Consider the following 21,838-nt stretch of genomic DNA (forward strand, 5'->3'; position numbering starts at 1 on the left):
GAGGAAAGGAAATAAATGAGAACCAGTTTTCCATTATAGATACACTTAATTTATACATCAAACTTGCAAGTTTAATGGATCACTGTACCACAACAATGAGTGCAAATACATGATTTTGTGGGCAGAAGCACTGCTAAAGAAGCATATTCTGTTTTCCTCTCTATGGAATGACAGTAAATCACTTAATTGATGAATGGAAATTTCATTCCATATGTCAGAAAACATATCTACAATTTATTACTAGAATCAGCTCAAAATACTTTCCATAATCACAAAAGCTTTAATAATATGTAGCTATCAGACACAGAAAGATATACAAGGTTTTGGTTACAATTGGGATCAGCTTCAGATTCTGAAGCTTAATTCTTTGCTTCCACAGCTTCTTTATCATGTTTCTCCTTTGCTTTCTCTTTTTCTTCCAGTTTTTCTTCTTTTTGAAGCAGTGCCATAATCTCAGCAACTTGGCTGGTGCCTATATCAATATCTTCTTTGTCAATCAATTCTACTACCTACATGAACATGAAATTAAATTGAGAGAGCATTTAATTTTTACATAAATGAGGCATTTTCAGAAATTTCATCAAGTCAAAATAAGTAAGCAGTTCTCCTATGTTCAAGAAAAACAGTATTTTTTCCTACACGAAACACAAATTCAAACCACCACCAGTGCCTCAAACATATCAGAATTAAGAAAAAAGCAACCTATGACAGAGCAAATCATGCAGAACTTTTGACTCAGCACAAAGAGTCGCATTTTAAACCCTTAGTAAACTAGACCTGTTTATTACATCTGTCCCAGTGGAAAGCTCAGATTCATTATCTGCTTAATACTTAAGACAAAACTTATCATAGAATCATAGAATGGTTTGGGTGGGAAGTGACCTAGTTCCAATTCCCCCACATGGGCAGGAACACCTCCCACTAGACCAGGTTGCTCTGAGCTCCATCTAACCTGGCCTTGAACACTTCCAGGGAGGGGGCATCCAAAACTTCCCTGAGCAACCTGTGCCAGTGCCTCACCACCCTCACAGAAAAGAATTTCTTCCTGCTATCCCCAAGAGAACTTGTTCTTTCTAGTCAGCTACTTCGGAAGCTGCATTTGTGAAAAGAAATAGTTTTAAACCCAGTTTGTTAGCAAATACAAACTCTTTCCTGCTCTAATGGCAGCTTGCTGTGGTTTTCCAGACCTTGCTGCATCTTGGGAAAAGTCTATTTTACAGCATAATGAAATAGTGTGTAACAGCAGCACAGCCCTTTGTAACTACTTGTAGCACAGCCTCCACTAACAACGTTTGCAGCTATGTCTTAGTGCTGGGACATTTTTCCACTGCAGTGTAATTAATTTGTAATCACATCCCACAGCACCACTTGCCAATGCCAGAGCAGGACTTCTCTGTGTGGCTTTTATTTCATAGGCTTAATTTTATCAACAAGACCTGATGATAATACTGTGCTAAACAGGCATAAATTTACAAAAACTTACAAGCAGAGGGGGGAGGAACTTCTAAAAGCACAATGAAAAAATAATTTAGCAGGCACTTCCAATTCCCTTTACATGGCTTTTTGAGCAAATGTATTCTTGGCTTATCTCCTCAAGTTCCTAGAATTATTCTGCATTATATGCAGAATTCAGAAGTGCACAATGGCTGTTCAGAGCAACAGGGAAGAAAATCACCACTGGGACAGCTTCAGTAGGGAGGAGAATTGTGTTTCAAAAGGCTGATCCTGCATTTTGTAGCTGGCCACAGTGTCCTGTCTTTCAATGATACTTCTGTATCGAGTAGGAGAATTACTTGCAAGGAACTAAGTTTCAGAACAGCTCTAAACTTACCAAGTAAAAAAAAACAACAACCTAAGAATATTTTGCCACCTGAGACAACAGGGCAAAGCAGGCAAAGAACACAAGTAATTTACAACAGACCTAAAGAACAGCTGATGGTCTAATGTCTTTCAAGCATAGGAAATACAGGTATCAATAACATTATCTAAGGTATACAAGGTGGCAATAAAAGCTATTATTTTGTGTTGACATAAAGTGTATCTAGAAACATTATGTCAGACTTTAGGTGAATAATAGTATTCTTAAAATAGTTCTTCTAAAGCTCCTTCCCATCCTTAAGTAGCACAACAAAATTGCCATACTTTACAGAACTTGACATATGCATACAGGAAAACCTACAGCTTTAAAGGTAACATGGGTAACAGGCACAGGATAAAGATTATTTTTTTTCCCTCCCCAAAAAGTAGTCATACAAATTCTGAAGGTCCTAATACATATTATAGTATTTATTTACAATACATTACCAAAAACTCTCACTAACATCAAGTAAAGACTCTTACAGACAACAGCAATATGAATTTAAGTCAAAGCAGGTTCAAAATTTGAAGGATGGCCAACCTTATTTTCTTTAAGCAGTCCACAGGCTTACCTTAACAACATTGTCTATATCAATTTTGCCATCCTTGTTTTCATCTAGTGCCTCTGCAATCCTAGTTAGCTTCTCCTCTGGAATCTTCTGAATTTGTTTCATCGCATTAATTAGCTCAGTAATACTGATGAGATTCTCCCTGAAGAGGAAGCACAATCTGTACATGGCAAGCAGTTACTCCAAAGGAGTAAAGTTGACACAAAGCAGTACTGAGAGCCATTACACTACAGGTCATTTCTAAAAACATTATTTAGAACCCTGAACAGAATGCAAAATAAGAGTTACTGATCAGCAAGCAGGTTTCAAATCTTTATCTTACCACTGAATCTCACACTTGCACACTTTTGGTTTCCACATGCTTCACTGAACAAATACAGGTATCCACTGGCATTTGAAAAAAAGTTTAGCACAGTTTCTGTGCTTCTCAGACTGTGTGTGTAATGTGCTTAGTCCCCCTCTCACTCCCATTTTCCAAAGATGCAGTGCCACCCACCTCTCCCCCATTTAGATTTAGAGAGGCAGCCCTGCCAAAATTAGCAGAAGTCACAGGAAAACAAAAGATGAGAACTAATCACTTTAGCAATTTAGTTGTTTGTTAAAATAAGCTTCATTTGCTCATATCACGAAACAGACTTTGTGGAAGAAAGGACTAAACTTGACATGATGACCAGCATATTTCAGTTGTCTCCACTGTCTGCTTACTTATCTCACCAAGGTAACATTCTTCTGCAACCTAAAGTCCCTGCTTGCCTGTGTCATTTTGCTAGCTTGAAGAACCTTCTTCCAGCAAAGGTCAAGTTGTAAAGTAGGAGGAATGTGAACCCAATAAATATTAAACAGAAGGGCTTTATCACTACAGTCCCAGCTCCATACCTGTCCCTAACCTCTGGGCACAGACTGAATTAATTCAAGGAGGATTTCTTGAGCTGCCACTTAATGTCCTGAACTTCTGTTGCTTCTATTACTCTTGATGGCTTGGTAATGACTACTCCAACTTGAAGGTTAAAATAACATGCCTTTGACAATTAAGCAATATTTAAACTAGTAATTTTCAGCCATCCATAATTACCTACAAAATTATCCACAAAATCATCCATTACATAAAGTATAATTACATTCAGTACAAGCAGACTCTATATCCTATTTTTAATTTACAAATTCTGATGGGTTTGATCAACAGCTTCTCTATAGCACCGTTAATATGGTCTTTATCATATTACACAAAATTTCAAACAAATGACCATTTGCCTTGGGGACTGAAAAAAATAAAGTCAGGAAGCAACAAAAGCAGAACCCTTATTTCTGTTTGGGTTATGCTCTGTGGGAGCTGGGAAGGTCTCTTAATGAACCACACAAACTGGTGCAAGCACAAACTAGATTAATAAAGCATTCATCATCACACACTGTGAGAATTACAGCCACAGTTTTTAGGTGTTTGAGTGCCTGTAACATGCAACATATGACCACTGGCCTGAAAGTCTATCCAGTAAAATTAAGACCCAGAGAAGTGTTGATTAAATTACTTTGCATTGAAACTATCACAAAAGAGCTCTTTGAAAATCTGCAAGTGTGTTAAAATTGAAATGAATCAAATTTTCAGAAAGAAAATTATCTCCTTACTTTCATTAGACCTGTTCCCACATTTCTCTCCAGAGACAGAACAGACTTTACTGCAATTTTTTTTCCTCACTGCACTACTGATGAACAAGCATGAATATGCTTACACTACCGCTGCAAACCTTTCAGTCAATGACACAGGGCAAACTACTGCTTGAGGAGCACGACTGAAGACATAAATTCACCTGCAGCACTGTTAGCACCAGAGGCAGGAACCAGGTGGCAAGATATTAATGGACACTTTGACTTTCAGAACCCCTCAAGACTGGGGGAACTATACCTGCTTTTTTCCTTCCTCAGTTCAACCATATTTAACATACCTTAGAAGAAAGCAAATCTACAGCACAAATTTGTTAAATAAGTTGTCTTAACGCTTTAATTTGCAAATTCTTCTCTGATCACACATCAGACAAAAGCAAGACTGAAGAAGAACAGTCAGACACACATTTAGTGCTCTCAAGTCACTTACCCAGCAGGAGGACTATCACCACCATCCAGTTTTACATCCACTTTTTTTTGGTTTGTCTCTAATTCATTAATAATTTTGTCTATCTGACCAATCATTCGGTTCACCCTCTTGGTCAATCGCTTGCTTGCTTTTGACTCTTCCACTACCTCTTTCTCGCCAGTTTTAGAGAGCTCTTTTATCTCTTGCAAATCCTAAAAGAAATAGTGAAGAGAGAGAAGTTTTGTCAGTGTGAATTCCCAACAACAGACACTACTGACTTAGAGCAGCACTTCATGACAGGAGCCTTTTGTAAATGAAATGCAAATGTAGAGACATATAAAGCCAAACTGGAATTAGAAGAATAAATTCTAACACTGCTGCCATTTTCATGCACCTCCTAAATGGTATTTTCTACATCTTTCATAAGACTGACTAACATTAATTTTACTTAACTTCAACTACTTATAATAATGACATCTCTGCAGCACACAGCAGTTTGCAGCTGTTTCTAGCCACCCTGGGAATAAGAACAGAACAGGCTTCTCATTTGGTAGGAAGTACTCTGATGATTCTAACTAGGCTTTAAACATGTTACACAAATGAGGGTCTGTATAAAAGAGCATAAAGCTCATTTACTCAGCTACCAAACAGGCTAACAGAAATTCAAGTAAAATAATCTTTAACTTTGTGGATAATTTCTGTTAAAACTAAACACAAACAGAAATAAAATTTAAAAAACCCCAAAACGTCCATGCCCCATTCTTCACCTCATTATACTCCTGGATATCACCCTTCAATTCCTCAAGCTCCTCTTTTTCCTTTGTTAGTGATTTTTTCTGTTCCTGCAGTTTGGTGCAAGCATCATTCAGCATGTCAATCTCCTCCTTAGTGATTTCCTCGCCCTGTAACAGAAAATACATACAAATTAGTGAAAGACAGATTTGTGATTTTTCTCCAAGATTTTGGATTAATGTAGAAATGTACATTATGAGGATAGTAATGATATCTTAAATGCTAACTGCATTACTTTGCTATGGTACCTATTTTTCAAGTGCACCAGTAATAAGTTGGGCTAATGTGATTAGTTTTCTGGGTTTTGGCTATTTGAAATTTTCTCTCATTTAAGAATGTTTTACTTCCTTTGCTGGGTGAAAAATCAAAGTAACTGAGAAATTATTCACTACATATAGGAAACATACATTATATTAAAAAAATTTGCAGAGTAAAGTTCAAGAAGCTGAGCTGGAGCAGTTATCTTCAACAACCTTTGCAAGAATAAGAATGAAAATCCATAGTTTGTGAGGTGTAATTCTCTCATGAAAAGCTGAGACCAAACTTTAACCCCCAGCTTAAAAAACAAGACTTCCAAGATGATTCATTAAAAATGCTAAAATCCCCTAATACTAACTACAGTTAGCATATTGATCTTACCTAGACACCAACTTTTCTTTTGAATGGCTAAACTCTAAATAGCCACGTGAGTATAGAAAGACGTGCAAACAAGGATACCAGAAACACAGAGTAGAATGACTTCATGCTTCCAAGAAACAACTACAGAAAAGTTCACAAACCAGGCATTCAGCCCCTCTGAGAACTATTAGTATCAACCTCACTTCTGCTTTCAATACAGTATAGATAGTACACCTTACAAAAAAAAAAAAAGCACAATTTGGCTTGAAAACAAATACCTCTGCCTCAAATAAAAACAGCTGACTTCAAGAAGCATGTTCTGATCACAACAAAGCATGCTAATCCCAGAAATTAACCTGTCACATTAACAGTGGTATAAACTGTGTTCAACATCATCCTGAAAAAATAATGAAAGAGTACACTACAAAGTTTTCACAGTACATATACACTGCCCACATCAGTTTAGGAGAGGAAGTTGATACAAATCTAGTAGTCTAGTCCAAACCTGATCCTTAATCCTGTGATTTTAGAGCTACACCCTTCAAAAGAAAGAACACTCCTCCCTACCTACTCTTGCCCTCTTCGTATTCGTGTGTTAACTATACACAGATTAAACATGCACAGATCCATTGACAGTTACAGCCAGTGCAAATGCCCCCCAGAGTAGGTATGTTAGTATCCATAATACAGGCAGATAAAGGAGATATTCAACAGATGTTTTGTGCTGATGTCAGTACTTGTATTGGTTGTTAAGAATTTGCAATCTACGAATTAGCTGCTTTTCACTGACAGAATGTGGCAAGAGGGTTAAAACTGAAGGACATCCAGGCAACTTATCATGGCTCTTGCATGGATGTTCTGAATCTTTGCATTGAAAAGTGCAAAAACATACATTTATCCAGATTACCTTAATGCCTTCCAATACTGGTGCTGTATCTTTCAGTGTTTCCGAGTTCATGGCCATTTCTGCCCTTGCCAGGTCTTGTTCAGTATCCACAGCCATCTGACTTTTTTTAACTTGCAGAGCAGGTGCTTCAAGATCTACTGCTGATTCCACCTCTTTCTAAATTTGAAAGACCCATGGAGTTTTAATTAAAACAAAGATAACAACGTCTGTATTAGCATCTCAAAACAGGAATAACTGCCAAAGTAGATGTAGACATTTTTATGAGAAGACACAAAAAACCTGCAACACACTGAGTGGTTTCACATAAAAATATCCTGTTAAACTTAATGATCTATGCCTGTGAGCAACTGAGACCTAATTCACCAGTAAAGCAGGCCAGCAGCTTTTACAGTTAAATAATATGCAAGGACATTATCAGGTTAATGACAAATAGAAAGAGTCAATGATAAGAACAATTATGTTTAAAGTATGGAGGAGGGATCAACAAACAAACAAAACCACCACCTTTGTTAGAAGAACAAGAGGCTTTTTTTATTACTCTATTTAAGAAGAAACAGAAATCAAAGATACACCAGACTGCAACAATCCTTTATGTTTCACAGTGAACCATCCTGTGTTGCAGTCAGTTTTTAATATTCTCCCACATCTTCCTTATGTGGATTTAAAGCCCAGTTTCTTGAAGGCAACATCCAGAACAGAAGCAGTAACTCATAACATGCTAGTTTTTACACCACTGACATTTATTTCTCAATAGTCAAGAGCAGAACTTACCACAGCTGCAACTTGAAGGGTTTCTTTGGCTTTATCTGCAGCTTCAGATACTCTTTCCATCGCCTTTTCTTCGTTTTCTTTTCTGATGGCCTCCTCCTCCTGAAGTGTTGCTTCCAGTCGTGCTTTGTTATCTACTTTTTCACCCTCAACTTCTGCCACTTTGACCTGAGCCTCTTTGGCCTAAAAATTACATAAGTAGTTCATTAGAGTATATATATGCGTATATATATATATGCATGTCTACATAACATATAAATGTATATATCCTTATTGATCTAGGTAGCACAGGCATGCTAATGCATAGTTAAAACCCTCCAGAGTCACCCTGCTTTTGCTTTGCTCAGAAAAAGATTTCTCATTTGCAAAGAAAGAGCGCCTTTTCCACTCTGAAATCGTATTTGTTCTTCTTTCTCTCAAGACCAATAACACATTCAGATCATTTCTCTCTCTACACAACAGCCTCAACATTTTCATATCACCATGTCTTTATGTTGCCTGAAATGGAAACTGTTTATGTAACTAAAAGATTTATTCTCACTCTTCTTATGCTTCTACTGTCTGCCCTCATGCAATGAAAAAATGCCTTTAATTTGCTTTATTCATAGATTCCTCCACAAATAAGCTAACTAACTCTGTATTTGAGGGTCACTCAAACTTATCCATAGTTTAGCATTTCAAGGAAAAGACAGGAACCAAGAAGAACATCTACTTCTCTAAATAGATTTTTCCATGATGATGCTGGAAGTTAGTTACAGACTATACCATGTACTATATTTACATCAATACTTACAACACTCTCTGGTAGTGTCTGAAGTGTTGTTTTGAGCTGATCAGCTGGAGAAAGGGTATCTGGAAGATACATGGCTCTGGATAAAATAAGCAACGATGTAGGAATTTCCTGGTTCAGGTGCAGATCTAGCCACTGTAAACAAAATCCATAAAACAAATCTTCAATTTTTGGATATTTTTTTTTTACTGATCAAGTCAAGCATACACAAAAATGTACATAATATTTTTTTTTTTTACCACTACTTACCAGCCAATATCCTAGTATAGGAACTACAGCAGCAGCAGTTCTATGCAGCAAAGAATTATAGCAATTGTATTGAAAAAAAATTTGTATTTTTTTAACAAGTAGTTCAAGAAGTATTAAATTAATATTTGAGTAAGTGTTTAGTGTCACATGTATCTTCCTCAAACCAGACAATGCCAATAGATCAGGAACTGATCCACTTAGAGAAACGTTCTTTACAGAATAATACAAATAACTAACAAGATAAACGGCCAAAACTGCAAACATATTTTGGATATGTTTAAGTCTAATTATCTATTTGCATAACCAAACACTACAGCCCAGTCAAAAACCAGAAGCCCACCTCTACTACATAGTTACACAGGACACACGACAAAAGCATATTAAGGGGAAAGACTTTTAGCCAAGCTTTTAATGAGAACAGATGTAAAACGACTTCTCAGAATTGTAACAAAAATCCGAGCTACTAATTGAAGTCACATCTGTGTATTCAGTCCTGCAAAGACACACCTGTTTGAGCTGTTCCTTAAGACGTTCCTCTGTCACACCAAGAGCTCTCATACCTCGAGCACGACAAGCTGCCTGCAGTTCTTTAACAGTCAGGCTATCAACTCCTTCTTCAGCAATCATCTGCACAAAGCAAAAAATAAACTTTAACACGCTCGAAACGGAAATCCACAACAAACGCAGACCCAGAAGTCTGTATTTTTACAAAGGCCACTAGAGGCTGCTGTGGTAACACACAATAGCGTCCACTTGTCAAACTGAACATTACACTGTATGTAGCCTTAACAGCTGCACAATGACAACGTTAGACTGTCTATGCTAATATTTCTATCAGTTCCCTTAGAAACTATAGTTTAATAGAAATGCTTTTCTTTCTAACGTAGCTACTTCAATTGCAATTGATGGTAGATTTATAAAGGTCAGCTTTTTCTCTAAAAAGAACACTTAAGATTTTGAGCTCTTCAAGCCTTTTTGTTCTAAGTTAGCTCAAAAATAAGACAAAAAAGGAAAATGCTTAGAAAGACACATACACATATTTATTGCTCTGACATGTTAAAATTATTAACCAGTGTCTACTCAAGAATGACTTACTTTGTCATCCGCTTTTATGCTTCTCAACCTCATAGTTAGCTGGAAGCGGAGAAAGTTATTTGTCCCAATTGACTGAAGTTCCAACAATTTACAAAGTGCCACCAACTGTGGCCTAGTTAGATTGTCCAGAGTCAATTCATCTTCAAACAGTTTAGAGAACCTTAAGATCTCCTCATTACTGGGTCTTTCGCCCGTTTCCCTGATCTGCAAGAAAAAACAAACACACAAAGCTCTTCAAAGCACATATTAGGGTTGGGCATTATTATTTTGAACTACAAAAATATTCTCCTCATTTGATAGTAGGAAATAGGACACAAGGAAGACATGAAATAATTTTTTTTAAAAATTATTTACTATAAAAGGCAAAAGAATTGATGGCTTTGATAGTTGCCAAGAACACTGCACAACATACTTAAAACTAACAAGAACAAAAATGAGATGCATCTGTATACTAATGAGTAGGTCCATCTGAGTTGGCACTGCTTATTAGTGATGTTACTGAATCCAAAATCTACAGAACTTAACAATGAAGTAATTCCAGTCACTTAACACCTTCTGTCTAAATAGTATGTAGATATCCAGAACACACTCTTCCTAACCCATCTACCTTTTTTAAGCCCTATAAAGAAGATACAAGCTAAGTAGGATCAAGTACAGTCTGACAATCTAACATTACCTGTAGAAATTGATTATACCTACATGTTTTACTTGCCAACTCAAATCTTTTAGTGAACACCTACTGAGTACAGGAAAAGCTGGAAATTTGGAAGACAAGACAGTATTGAGTCCATTAACCTCCAGAATACTTGCGTAGTTGAGAAACTAACTCAGAGAAAGAAAGGTCAATGGCCTTGGTGTTCCACTTCACCATGTCCTTCACTACAGAAGCCAAAAATGGAACTTGAAAAACACAAAAAGTATTTTTTTCCTTGTTTAAAGCTGAATTATAGCAGAGCCAAATGTAAGTTTCTTTAGAGTAGAAACTCAAACTTCCTAGTAAATCACTATATACAAAGCAACACAGAGAAAATCTGGAATTTGGCAGCAAGCATTAAGCCTTAATCAATGGTTCTTTCAACATCAAATACTTTGCTGCAGAAGTAGCTATAGAATAGCAAAAAGGTTGGAAAACTTTAACCTTCTTGCTCTGACATTTACTATCTAGTACAGTGAAGTGAGATCAGTGAAGTCTGTCTCCATGGCATAAATGAGAAATTTATAGCTGTTAGAAGCACACCCACACATACAAAATGCAGGACTTGAAACTTCTTTTTAGTCATCAGAGGAGCGTGGGACTTCCTTCAGCAAATGTGGAGTGATACATTGTTTATTTCCACAGAAATGAACCATCAAATGTCAATACCCAGTGGCAATTCTTTGAGAGAAAATTAAATGTTCCAAACATGAAGCATGGCAGTGGCATGCTCCCAGAGTCTGCAGCATAGGTGCTTCAGCTACTAACTGCTAGAACTTACCATTTAACATTTTCTGCAGATGAAAAAACAGACAGAGATGATTGCTTCAAAGTACATGGACTTTGCAAGCAGGTAGCAGCTGGCAAGACTCCCAATTGCATTATCTGAAGTAACCAACTCAGCACTATCAACATGATCTTATTACCCCACCTTTTACAACTTTATTCTCTGCACTGAGGAGCAGAAAGACCTCAGCTAGCTGACAGGACTCGTGAAGTTATTGAGGTCTGGAATCCCCAGGCTTATTTTTCTGTGCAAATATGTACTCTCCTCAAAGGAAGAGACTACACTGACTTTGAACAGCAAATGACAGTTCTCAGCACGATTTCTTATTCAACAGTCCTACAATCAGAGTAACTAGAATAAATCCTATCCTGAGAAAATTAAAGAAGGTATTTTTAAATTCTCCAGAGAATACCTGACCCTTACCAACAACTTGGTGGAGGACAACACTGTCAAACCTAAAGGCATCACTGAAGGAGGCAGATTTCTGACATTTAGGCTCTGTGTCAGCAACTGCTTGTGAATAGAACAATTTTGTACCAAACACAGCACTCACCTTCTAGCAAAACTGCAGATTATGCCACATTCTAGTCAGTATCCAAAAGGATTTCAGCAGTATAACAGCCATGCATTTAAAAACTGTTTTTATCAGCAGAATTAAATTTAACAAAAACATTTTACTTTTCCCCCACTAAGTGTTCATCAGTTAATTAGGAAAGAACTTCTCTCTCACTTTTTAAGCCCAGGGTTCAAAAAAGAAGTCAAAAGCTACACAAGTAATCACTGAGTGCATACTCTTTTTTATGTTAGAATTAAATTAACAAAATAAGAGAACAAAAAGTGACTGCACAGAAATATACTGCTCCTAGAATCAGAGACTGAAAGTACCAGCTAGAATACCAAAGCTAGAACCAGTAAAACTTCAGCACACTGAAGTACTACTTGCAAAAAGAAATCTATCCTAAAAAACCCTATTACATCACGCTCCTTCAAATCCAACAGAATAAAGACATCAGATGATTGCACAGACCAAACAAAACACCAAGCTTTTTTTTAGTAGGAAGAGAAAATACATTTTTTTTTAATTTTACCTTTTGAAAGAATGCTGAAAAATCTTTAGTAACATTTCCCTTGGCTGCTTTATTTTTTAAGGCCATCTCCTCAATTGTGTCTTGAAGGAATTTAGCCAGTTCAAGCTTTACTCTCAATTCTTTCTTCAATCTTTCCTCCTGTTAAAAAAATGGCATGGTTTAAAAGTCCTTTCAAGAAATATGTGCACTAAATACCACTTCTTCTGCCCTTAGACAAGTTACATCAAGTAATTCTGAAGTTCTCCTGTAGCACAGACATAATACACAGATCCCCAAACTGCACATAAAAATAGGCTGATCAGCACACAGCTCCATAAAGCAGGAGATGTAATGTCAGAGCGAAGTGCAGCATGAGTGGCCTCACCTGCTAAAACTAACATGCACCCTCTGAATTATTAACACAATAGGAACTGACTAACCTTGTTTCAGGTATTTCCCAACTCTTGTATCCAGCATAAAAATCCTACACTGCATTTCATCCAAACAAAGAGGAATTTATCACAGAACTATGAATTAACCGTAACTTAGATCCAAGTATACAATCGTGACTGTATCTGTGACTGACTGGGAGCTCACCATGTACAAAACTCATGTAAATATTTTTGTGCTCTGAAAGTGAAAATTTTTGGGGCTTTTTGGTTTGCTTTTACAAAGGTCTAAACAAAATCCAGGAAAATTAACTAAGTAATAAAGTTCAAAAGAAAAAAAAAAGGTATTAGGGGGTATGTAAAATAGTTCATATATCTACCAAAAACCCTACATCAAGAATAAGGACTACAAATGTTAAAACAAAGCCTAAACATTGTAATAGAAATCACAGCGTTACAGAGCTTTGATTTTTGCTTTGTAAGGGTCATAGAAAGAGGGATAAGGATAGCAAAAAACCCAACAAGCTTACAGCCCTGAGAGCTGAGCACTTGCAGATATAAAAAAGTAACAGGGTGGCATTGTTTCATTATTGCATGTTAAGAGCAAGATCATCAAAACCACATAAAGAAAGGAAAAAACACCTCCCAAAGACCAAAGAAAAATTCTGATTTTTAGAATTTTTCTACATTCTTTCTTTACCAAAGTTCTGTTTTTTTCAAGACAGATTACTGGATTACAAATTCAGACCTGCTTACCTTTTTAGACTTTGTCTCAAATGTAGACGGAAGCATATTAGGGAACAACTTCAGAGCTACTGGAAGCAAAAATTCCATAAATGGGACAACAAGAAAAACTAGGAAAGGGACCAAGCGGAAGAGATCAGCACATATTCGAAGAAACTGGAAAAAACAAACACAATCACAAATGTATGTTTTAAATAAATATATAAATTTTTGCTTATAAATACTTGATCATTCAAGTTATCACTTAGGCTTATGTATATTACTTCTTACTTCTACAAAGGAAATTTAAAATAAGACCAGAAAAGAATATGACAATGTCGTTTTTTAGTATCTTTTTCTTCGAGTTGCTATATCCTACATAGTGCCAGAGTTTCACCACTTTTCAACACTATAGAAAGTATTTCAAAAGCCTCACTGTGTCTCAATAGGATTATTGAACAAGTATCTCATTTAAACCTCTTAAAAGCACCTGAAAACAGGAGGTGGTCATTTGTTGTTGTTAAAGCTGCTTAACTTCTTTTATTCATCTTTATTTGTGCTCTCACCACTTCTTGCATGCATGAGCGACTGTGGACTAAGTAATCAAGAATAAAATGGGGGATCCCTCCCCCTCTGCCTTATAACAATTGTAATGTACATTTAAATCCAGAATAATAAGCCCAGCTTGGTAGATTCTTTTTTTTTTTTTTTAATCACTGCTTTTCTAGAGCAGTAATCCTCCAAAGCAGGCTGATTAATTAGTTACCAATTTTTGAATTGCATAAAATATTGACCTTCTGATTTCTGTTTACCTACAAATGTATATATTTGGGCTGTATGGTCTGTAATCAAATCATTCAGTACACGTTCAAAGTTTAATAGCTTTGTTTATATTGGGGATTGCAGATCTTGCTTGACTCTTCCTCATTTTACAAAGCAAATAATCATTTATTTGGAATATTGTAATTTCTTAAATCAGAGACTGAAGGTCAACACAACTGCCACAGCACTGTCATTCAACATCATTATTTGATAAACGCTGCTATGATTGGCAAAAACCAGACAACATAAATGCTATTACAGAAGTAAATCCTCGTCCACCCTCACCCCACAGCTCATGCCAATCCAGGGGAACAGCAGCTACCACAACCAGTATAGACTGCACGACACTAGGACCACTTTGCTAGGACACAGAATTAGTAAAACTTCAACTATCATTCTTAGCATAAAAACATCCAAATCTTAAATACTGTTTGAAGAATGCACAAATTCCACAGATTCAAAGTTTGACAGTTTTCTTTGTATAGGAAAAATTTAGTTTCCCAGAAGGGATGCTTTGGTCCATTGTTACAGCCCCTAAGATGTTTCCATTCATTCCAACAATAGAAGATAAATGACTACCAGGGAGTTCAAAGAGATGTAAGAATGTTTGGAATATTTTTTTTCCCTTAAAAAAAACATCCCTCGAATTTATACAGACAGTAGTACTGAATTTTTATGTCTACCTAGTATCTATTTTTAGACATTGAGTGCAAGTATTTGTAGAGGCAAAAATGCATATGTGTAAGGAAGCAGTTTTATAACCAGATTAAGCTACCCTAATGCAATGTATAAAGAGTTACAAGCATGCACCAGCCCTGACAATGAGAAGGTTCACCACTGATCCAGCTAAAACTAATCAGCGTAAACCAAATGAGAAGGGTGAAGCGGGGGGGATGTTGGAAAACTTGATTGAAGCACCAAGGAGGACTGGTCTTTTTCTCAGCAGCACTGTCCTGGCTCAGCTTACATAAAGCATGGTACTGCACCCTTCGTTCACTCAAGGAAAACAGCTTTGCACAGGAACCTCATACAATGGTGCATGATTACACACACATTATTTGGCAGCACAGCACGAGAAACTTGTGACTACTGTATCTGCTGCTACAGCTCATGTATTCCAATTTTCCCTCCTCCGCAGGGCTGAAGAGTTTGTAAAGCTGACATACCTGCTACAAATGCTCTAACGTTTGCCATCTCACCTTCATGTCCTGAACAGTTCTGCTGTAGGAAGCAGCAAGTATTTTTTAACAGTCGGTATCACATTTTGCATGTCCTGCTTCTCCTAAGCCTAGGTATGTGATCCTGTTGAATCCAAACCCTACCAGCAATTGTACAAGCAGAATTTTGGAACTGCCTTTTGGTTTACATAAGCAGTAGATCCTTTGCATTAGCCATTCTGCAATCGCTTGTTAATGTGGTTAGATTACTTGGGTATCTTTCCGTTATTGCCTCCAAAGAGGAAGGAAAGGGCAGGCAGAAATAAGTCATTTGTCACTCTGTGTGAAGATAAGATTTCTCTAGAACGGTCAGTTCATAAGTAGTTTAATAAATTCAAAGCAGTTTGTACTTAATTAATTTTTTTTTTAAGTTCAGAAGCAACTTTTTCTAAGTTGTAGCTAATCTGGCATCACAGTTTTAAGACTTCTTTAAGTCATCGTACTACAGTTTAAAGCTGAACTGACAAAAAATGAACTGTGCTGAAATAAAATTAAAGTTCAAAAAAAGCACACATAAAGGGTTTTGTCCAGCTGCAGGCTGGTTTGCTTTCCACTGACCCTGGGTTCGAAGCCTATTGTGAGGCCACTCAAGAGATAGGAATCTTCTGTGTCCATATAAAAAAACAACTCATAAAGCCTAGATTGAAAGTAACATTGTTGCAGTTCTTAAAACTATTTTCTCTGTATCTTCTACACTGGATTGCACACATACAGACACAAACATATCATTAGATAACAGACAGGCTACAGCAACATAAACACCAATTTATACCTGCCCAATAAATTACTATTTTATATGGGAATTGATGCTGAAATTGCAATTCTGCGCAGAAAAAAAATAATCAGGCAGGTCAAACGCCAAACCGCTACCTAAATACTAGAAAGACACTCTGTCATCACTACATGACAAAACTGAAGGAAAATCAAATTAATAAATTCATCTACTGATGGAGTAATGCATAGGTGTCCAGAGATAACATATTACTTCTAAAGGTTCCTGCCTTCTAGAATACAGTCCTGATCTTTCAGCAGAAATATTTCCATTATATCCATATTTTACTGTTGTTCTTATAATGTCTCAGATGTATGGCTCAGGGAGCTTGAAGCAGGCAGGAAAATCAATGGTTCCAATCTTGACATCTGGAGCATTTCTGATTCTGATTTAAACCATGAATGAATTTGTCTCACTTGGTTTTCCCGGTTTCCCAAAGCTCTCACAGCACAAGCCAGAACTGCTACTTCAAGAAGTGCTGCCGTCCTCATCCCCCTCGTCCTCAGTTACTCTTTCTTGGCACCACATAATCCCTCTCTTATGTCAGCACAGACAGTTATATTTATTGCTGAGCAACGTTTCAGCCGGATCAGCTGCCAACCATACTCTTGTACCAGCACAAAGAAGAGGGCAAAAATAAGAAGTAGCAAAGAAATGCTGGGACCAAATATCAACAATTCGTGCTTTCATAGAAAGAAACCAAACATAATCACAGCTTAAAACTGCTACATGTGCATTTAACAATTTTTTATTTACCTAACTTTGCAAACCTAGTCACGTACTGCATCGTGATGCTATTTAATTACACATGAAAATGTTCAACTCCATACCTAATTTGACCAGGAAACTATTAAAACAAAGAGCAACTTTTCATATTTTTGATCATTCAACAGAATTCTTGAAGTTAGATGTGAGCCCAACACATTGCAGGTACAGTGTACATACTGCAGAGTACTGGGCAGCAGTTGCAGTCAGCACCACTCACTCCTGCTCCCACAGCACATATGCTGGCCAATACTTCTTCCACCACTTTTTTTTTTTTTGAGGCAGGAAGACAGAATTCAATGTTTTATCTGTATAAACTGCTTAAATATCTTGTGCATCAAAAAAAGTAAAATGAGAACTATCAAAACAGCATGTTTGATGGATTGGTTATGAATTGGTGAAGCTGATTATACATTTCTTTAAAGAAAAAGTCAAACCATACCAGTTTTAAAACAAACTGAAATTGCTATTGTAATGCATGTACGTCATCCTAGTTTGATAATAGTGTCATTTTGCACTCCAGATTTCATCTCAACACATCTTTTTTTTTTAAAAAAAAATTATCAGTTGTATTTTTCCAGTTTGAAAAATGTAAGCTACATGCCATTAAGAAAAGCAAAAAAAGAAAACTTTCCTCAAATTATCTTCTTTGGACAAAAATTATCTCACAAATATATTTACACTTGAGATAGTTCTAAAAGCCAGAGCCCACAACAGAATTGGCACAAATCCAACCTTTACTAGAAATGTTTCCCTCTGTTTTTCCAGCTGGAGCGAAAAAGCACAGAAAGTGACCATGTACACACACACAGCACCTGGATGGGAATTTGAGAACAACCACAACTGCTGCCCACATGACAAAACAGTAGAATTCCCTACTGTGCCAACTGGAAAATACTAATTTCATCATCAATAATGAGGAACAAGAAAAATGTTTTGGAGTCATAGCCAAAATTTTTAGTGTCCATCCAGGGCGGAAGAGGGAAATACACCTAGCAATCTTAATTCTAGGAACCAAAGACAACAGAAAGAACCAACGCAGTTCAGACAAAATGGAGCAATTGCTAAGGATACTCAAATTGGTATTTACTCAGTACCTGTCTCCGTTCTCGACGAGACAAAGTGTTTCCATGAAGGATTCGCCAGAGCATCCTTGCAGCTATTTTTGTGTCAATCCACAGTAATCTAAAACCATGGTAGTAATGCTTCAGTTCATCCACAATCCTCTCTCCAAGAGATTTTTTCACAACTTCCACTTCTGTTGGGCTATACACAGGACCTCCTTCTTCTAATTTCTTGTTTTTGTCCTTTAAGGACTTCAGTGACTTTTCAACTATGGAGTCGTCTTGAAGGGGACGTGAAGAGTGCCACCATCTAACTGGAAGATACTGAGGACCTAAAACACCCATGGTTGCTAGTGGTGTCCATGAGCCAGAAAAGCGTGTAAGAGTAAAATAGATTTGTTCAGACCCTTTAGTCCAACAACAGTAGCGGCCTTTTTTGGAGTATGCATAAACAGGAGGGACACTAGTGCAATATTTAAAGTGGACAGCCCTGCAAAAGAAAAAAAAAAATCCAAAAATTAGCAACAGATCAGAAGCTATTTATACGTATTTGTATAGTCATACGTATTTGTGTACTTATCAAATGTATCACTTGATGATCACAAATGTATTCACCACATTTAAGAAGAAAAAATAACAACAAACTTGTGACTCTCAAGACCTATGTCCACACCTGAAAAGAATGCCTGGCTTTACCTCATAACCAAAAACCAAATAAAACCTGCAGGGTATTTTTCATTAAACAACTTTGAAACGGTAGCTTCTTTCACTCCAATTCAATAAAGAGCAGCAATCAGGAGTTCTCTCCATTGAGGAAGTTACATTTGAAAAGAAATCTGTAAATCCACAAGCAGCATAAAGTCCCTCCTATTACTTCTGTTTGAACAAAACACTCGAGAAAAAAAATAGGTTGTAGACTTGGGACAGGTGCTGAATTAGAGGAAGAGAATTAGTATCAGAGAAATGCATTTTCATTAGAGTTCCTCTTTTACTATCTCCACATATCTAGTTTTCCTTTTTCAGCAGAAATTTTTGCATGAACTTCCACCATGCTACTGAGTTGGGGCACACAGCACCAACTCTCTTCTACGTTATTCAGAATTTTGTTATTTTCTTTAATTAAATGTAAACTGAATGAAAGCACTGCTCCAAAACACAGAACTACCCATTATACACACAAAACTACTCATTATATGCAAGTAGGATTGTACACACTTTTATAAAAGAGTATGACAAACTTAAAATAGTAGATGAAATATTTTATATGAAAGAGTTCCATTAGATGTTCCTCAAACTCAAATGCCAGCATTAAGTCACCTACAGAATAAAAATGACTGGGGTGTTTCTTCACCAAACCCTTTTACTACCAAAACAAAATCAGAAAGTGTTTGTCTTCAGTGAATGAACAGAAAATAGGTGCAAGTGCCTCAACATCTCAGAGTAACACTTTAAGGAAAAAAAATAATTGAACACTTACAAGTACTGGCCTAATTCACTCCCTTTTCAACTAAAGTACTTTTCAAACTTAATGCATCCAATTAATTTTATATTACTTTAATGGTTTTATCTATTTAATGTTATTAAAATAGAGCTTTGTGCAAAAAAAAATTACTATTTTTTAAAGACACATTATTTTCTTACTGAAATTAAATTTTAAGCATGTGAACACACAATGGTCAGATGACTGCTGAAACATACACAGCTACACAAAATATTTTCTTGATTATACATATTGAAAAGCAGATTAAAACACTTGCATAAATCAGTCCATCCTGACTCTAAGTAATTTCCCAAAAGCAAGAGCTCTAGGCCTACAGACCAAGTTTCACCTAGATACATCTATCTACCTTTTTCTGCATGCAGAGAGGAAAGGAGCTCTGCCAGCACAACTGGTTCTGAGTCTGCAGGGAAAAAAAAATTCACATGTGCCTCTCTGAACACATTTCCACTAGCAGGATGTCAGGCAGAAAACTTCTGTACCAGGCCTTCCCCAGTACTTGTACCATTAGAGGCCCTTGCTTTCAGGTCTGAGTCATGCAGGGTATGGAGTACTAGTTTATTTTATTTTAAACAGCAACATTTCATTGACAGCAGCTTTTGGTAAAAACAAAACCTCACACTTATTTAAAGAGTAACAACAACTTCTCAGAAGAACAAAAATCATTTTGTCCCAATATTCTACTGCTGACTTAAAATCAAAAGTTTCCAGTTTTCCAAGAGAGAGACCCCAGATAAAAATCTAATTAGAAGAAAACAGATTTGAAAATGTTTTATGTATTAACATTTAAAAAACATGTTTTATGTATCAGAAAACCTCTCATAACTAATTATTCAGTGATATACAAGTAACATGAGTAAAAATGTAAATACTTTGTTTCATATTAGAGGATTATGTCTAGAGATACATCCTTATGTTCAAATGAAAACTTAGGAAATGGAAGAACAAGTCACTGTTTCCTGAGCAGATAGACTGTAAATAAACTAGAGGATACAGATTTTAGCATTCCAAGGAAAGGCGGTAGGAAATTTATATCCACAAGTATGACTTGTCAGCCAAGTCAGGAAGAGAACAGATTCTGCCAACACCCAACTCCTAAGTACTGTAAGAGGGCACAGTGGCTGGATTCCTACTCAAAAGAGGACACCAACTCCTAAGAAAACCTCACCCAAGCCTGTAACATACAGTAAACTACTTTGCTTTAATAAAGATACAACTTAAATTACCTGCATTTACAACTGTCAACTATGGCTTTCAAACTAGCTGTGACTGAATGTTTACTTTGTGGAACTCGACACAGAAAGTATGCAAGAAGCCTATGATATCACCTGCAATCTAATAAGATTAATATTCTACTCTTTCACATCCTAAGTGAAACAAAAAAGGGAAGTAGGTGAAAAAAGGAAGATCTCACTCTCTTTCTCCCACACACAACCAAGCAGGTGAAGAGAGTAATACTCAGACTGCCTTTAATCTGTCAGTAACACAAGGTGAAGCTAGTATTTTCACACTTTGTTTAGAAGATTCAACCTACATTATGTGATAGTATGCTGATGATTTTGTACGGTTTTGAGTTTAGAAGAAAGCTCATGTTTACTCACATTTTGTTTGCCAGCCTCAGGGATGTACAGCTAAGACATGCCCGATCTCCCAAGTTTCCTAGAAAAATGCCAATAATTAGCATTAATTCAGACATTTTGGAAAACATTTATCCACACAGTGAACTGTACAGAAATACATTCTTTAAAAGACTAATCTTTACTTAGGAATGGCTACCAGTGAAAGCACAAAAAAAGATGCTGCTTAACAGTGACTTCCTTACGGCGCACTGCTTGTGAGCACATTCACGCTTTGGATGATTGTGCATCACAAACAGCCAAAACTGTTTTGTTTTTTTTTGCTCTGACAATAACCATGTGAAGTACTGGAGCCCAAATACCTCATCCAATTTTATCCAAATTTATTGGATAAAAAAGAAAAAAACAGGTGGGAAGCAATTCAGTAGCTCAGCTGACATCTCCATAAGCATCCAAGCAAAGTGTTTGTGCAAGCACAAACTGTGGACACGTGAGGGACTGTTTGCACTTGTTCAGCTGCCTGAAGACAGGCTTCCAAGACCCTCAGACAAGGAACTATAATGCAGAAAAACTTCAAAGAAAGCAAATGTGATTTTTTAATGGCTTCATGACAACACAGATCCAAACGGAGCACTTGCCAAGTGTCTAGGATGAAAATGTTTGTTTTGTTTTAAGCAGAACAACAAATTAAATGTGAGCAAGAACCTAAACACAACTCACTAGAGAGTTGGAACCACAATACCATGTCAA

At 36.6% G+C, this 21,838-nt stretch overlaps 1 protein-coding gene across 1 annotated transcript; it reads right to left on the reverse strand.

The window, feature by feature from the left end:
- Positions 1-214: 214 nt before the first annotated feature.
- LETM1 (leucine zipper-EF-hand containing transmembrane protein 1) lies at positions 215-21,168 on the reverse strand. The gene is made up of 13 exons (XM_010000239.1): positions 21,113-21,168; positions 18,047-18,503; positions 13,407-13,550; positions 12,283-12,420; positions 9,714-9,917; positions 9,126-9,245; positions 8,373-8,504; positions 7,583-7,762; positions 6,812-6,967; positions 5,262-5,396; positions 4,516-4,706; positions 2,430-2,568; positions 215-509 (listed from the first exon to the last, which is right to left on the reverse strand). Coding segments are annotated over exons 1-13 (2,148 nt in total). The 5' UTR covers positions 21,115-21,168; the 3' UTR covers positions 215-359.
- Positions 21,169-21,838: the final 670 nt, after the last annotated feature.

This window comes from Chaetura pelagica, unplaced genomic scaffold (genome assembly GCF_000747805.2).
Source record: "Chaetura pelagica isolate M959 unplaced genomic scaffold, ChaPel_1.0 scaffold116, whole genome shotgun sequence".
Lineage (NCBI taxonomy): Eukaryota > Metazoa > Chordata > Aves > Apodiformes > Apodidae > Chaetura > Chaetura pelagica.

Excerpts from the sequence above, each read along its gene's own strand:
- LETM1 (XM_010000239.1), bottom strand. Across the intron at positions 12,421-13,406 it reads TTGAGACAAAGTCTAAAAAG|GAGGAAAGATTGAAGAAAGA; the intron begins GTAAGCAGGTCT and ends TTTTTTTAACAG. Across the intron at positions 7,763-8,372 it reads AGACACTACCAGAGAGTGTT|GCCAAAGAGGCTCAGGTCAA; the intron begins GTAAGTATTGAT and ends TGTAATTTTTAG.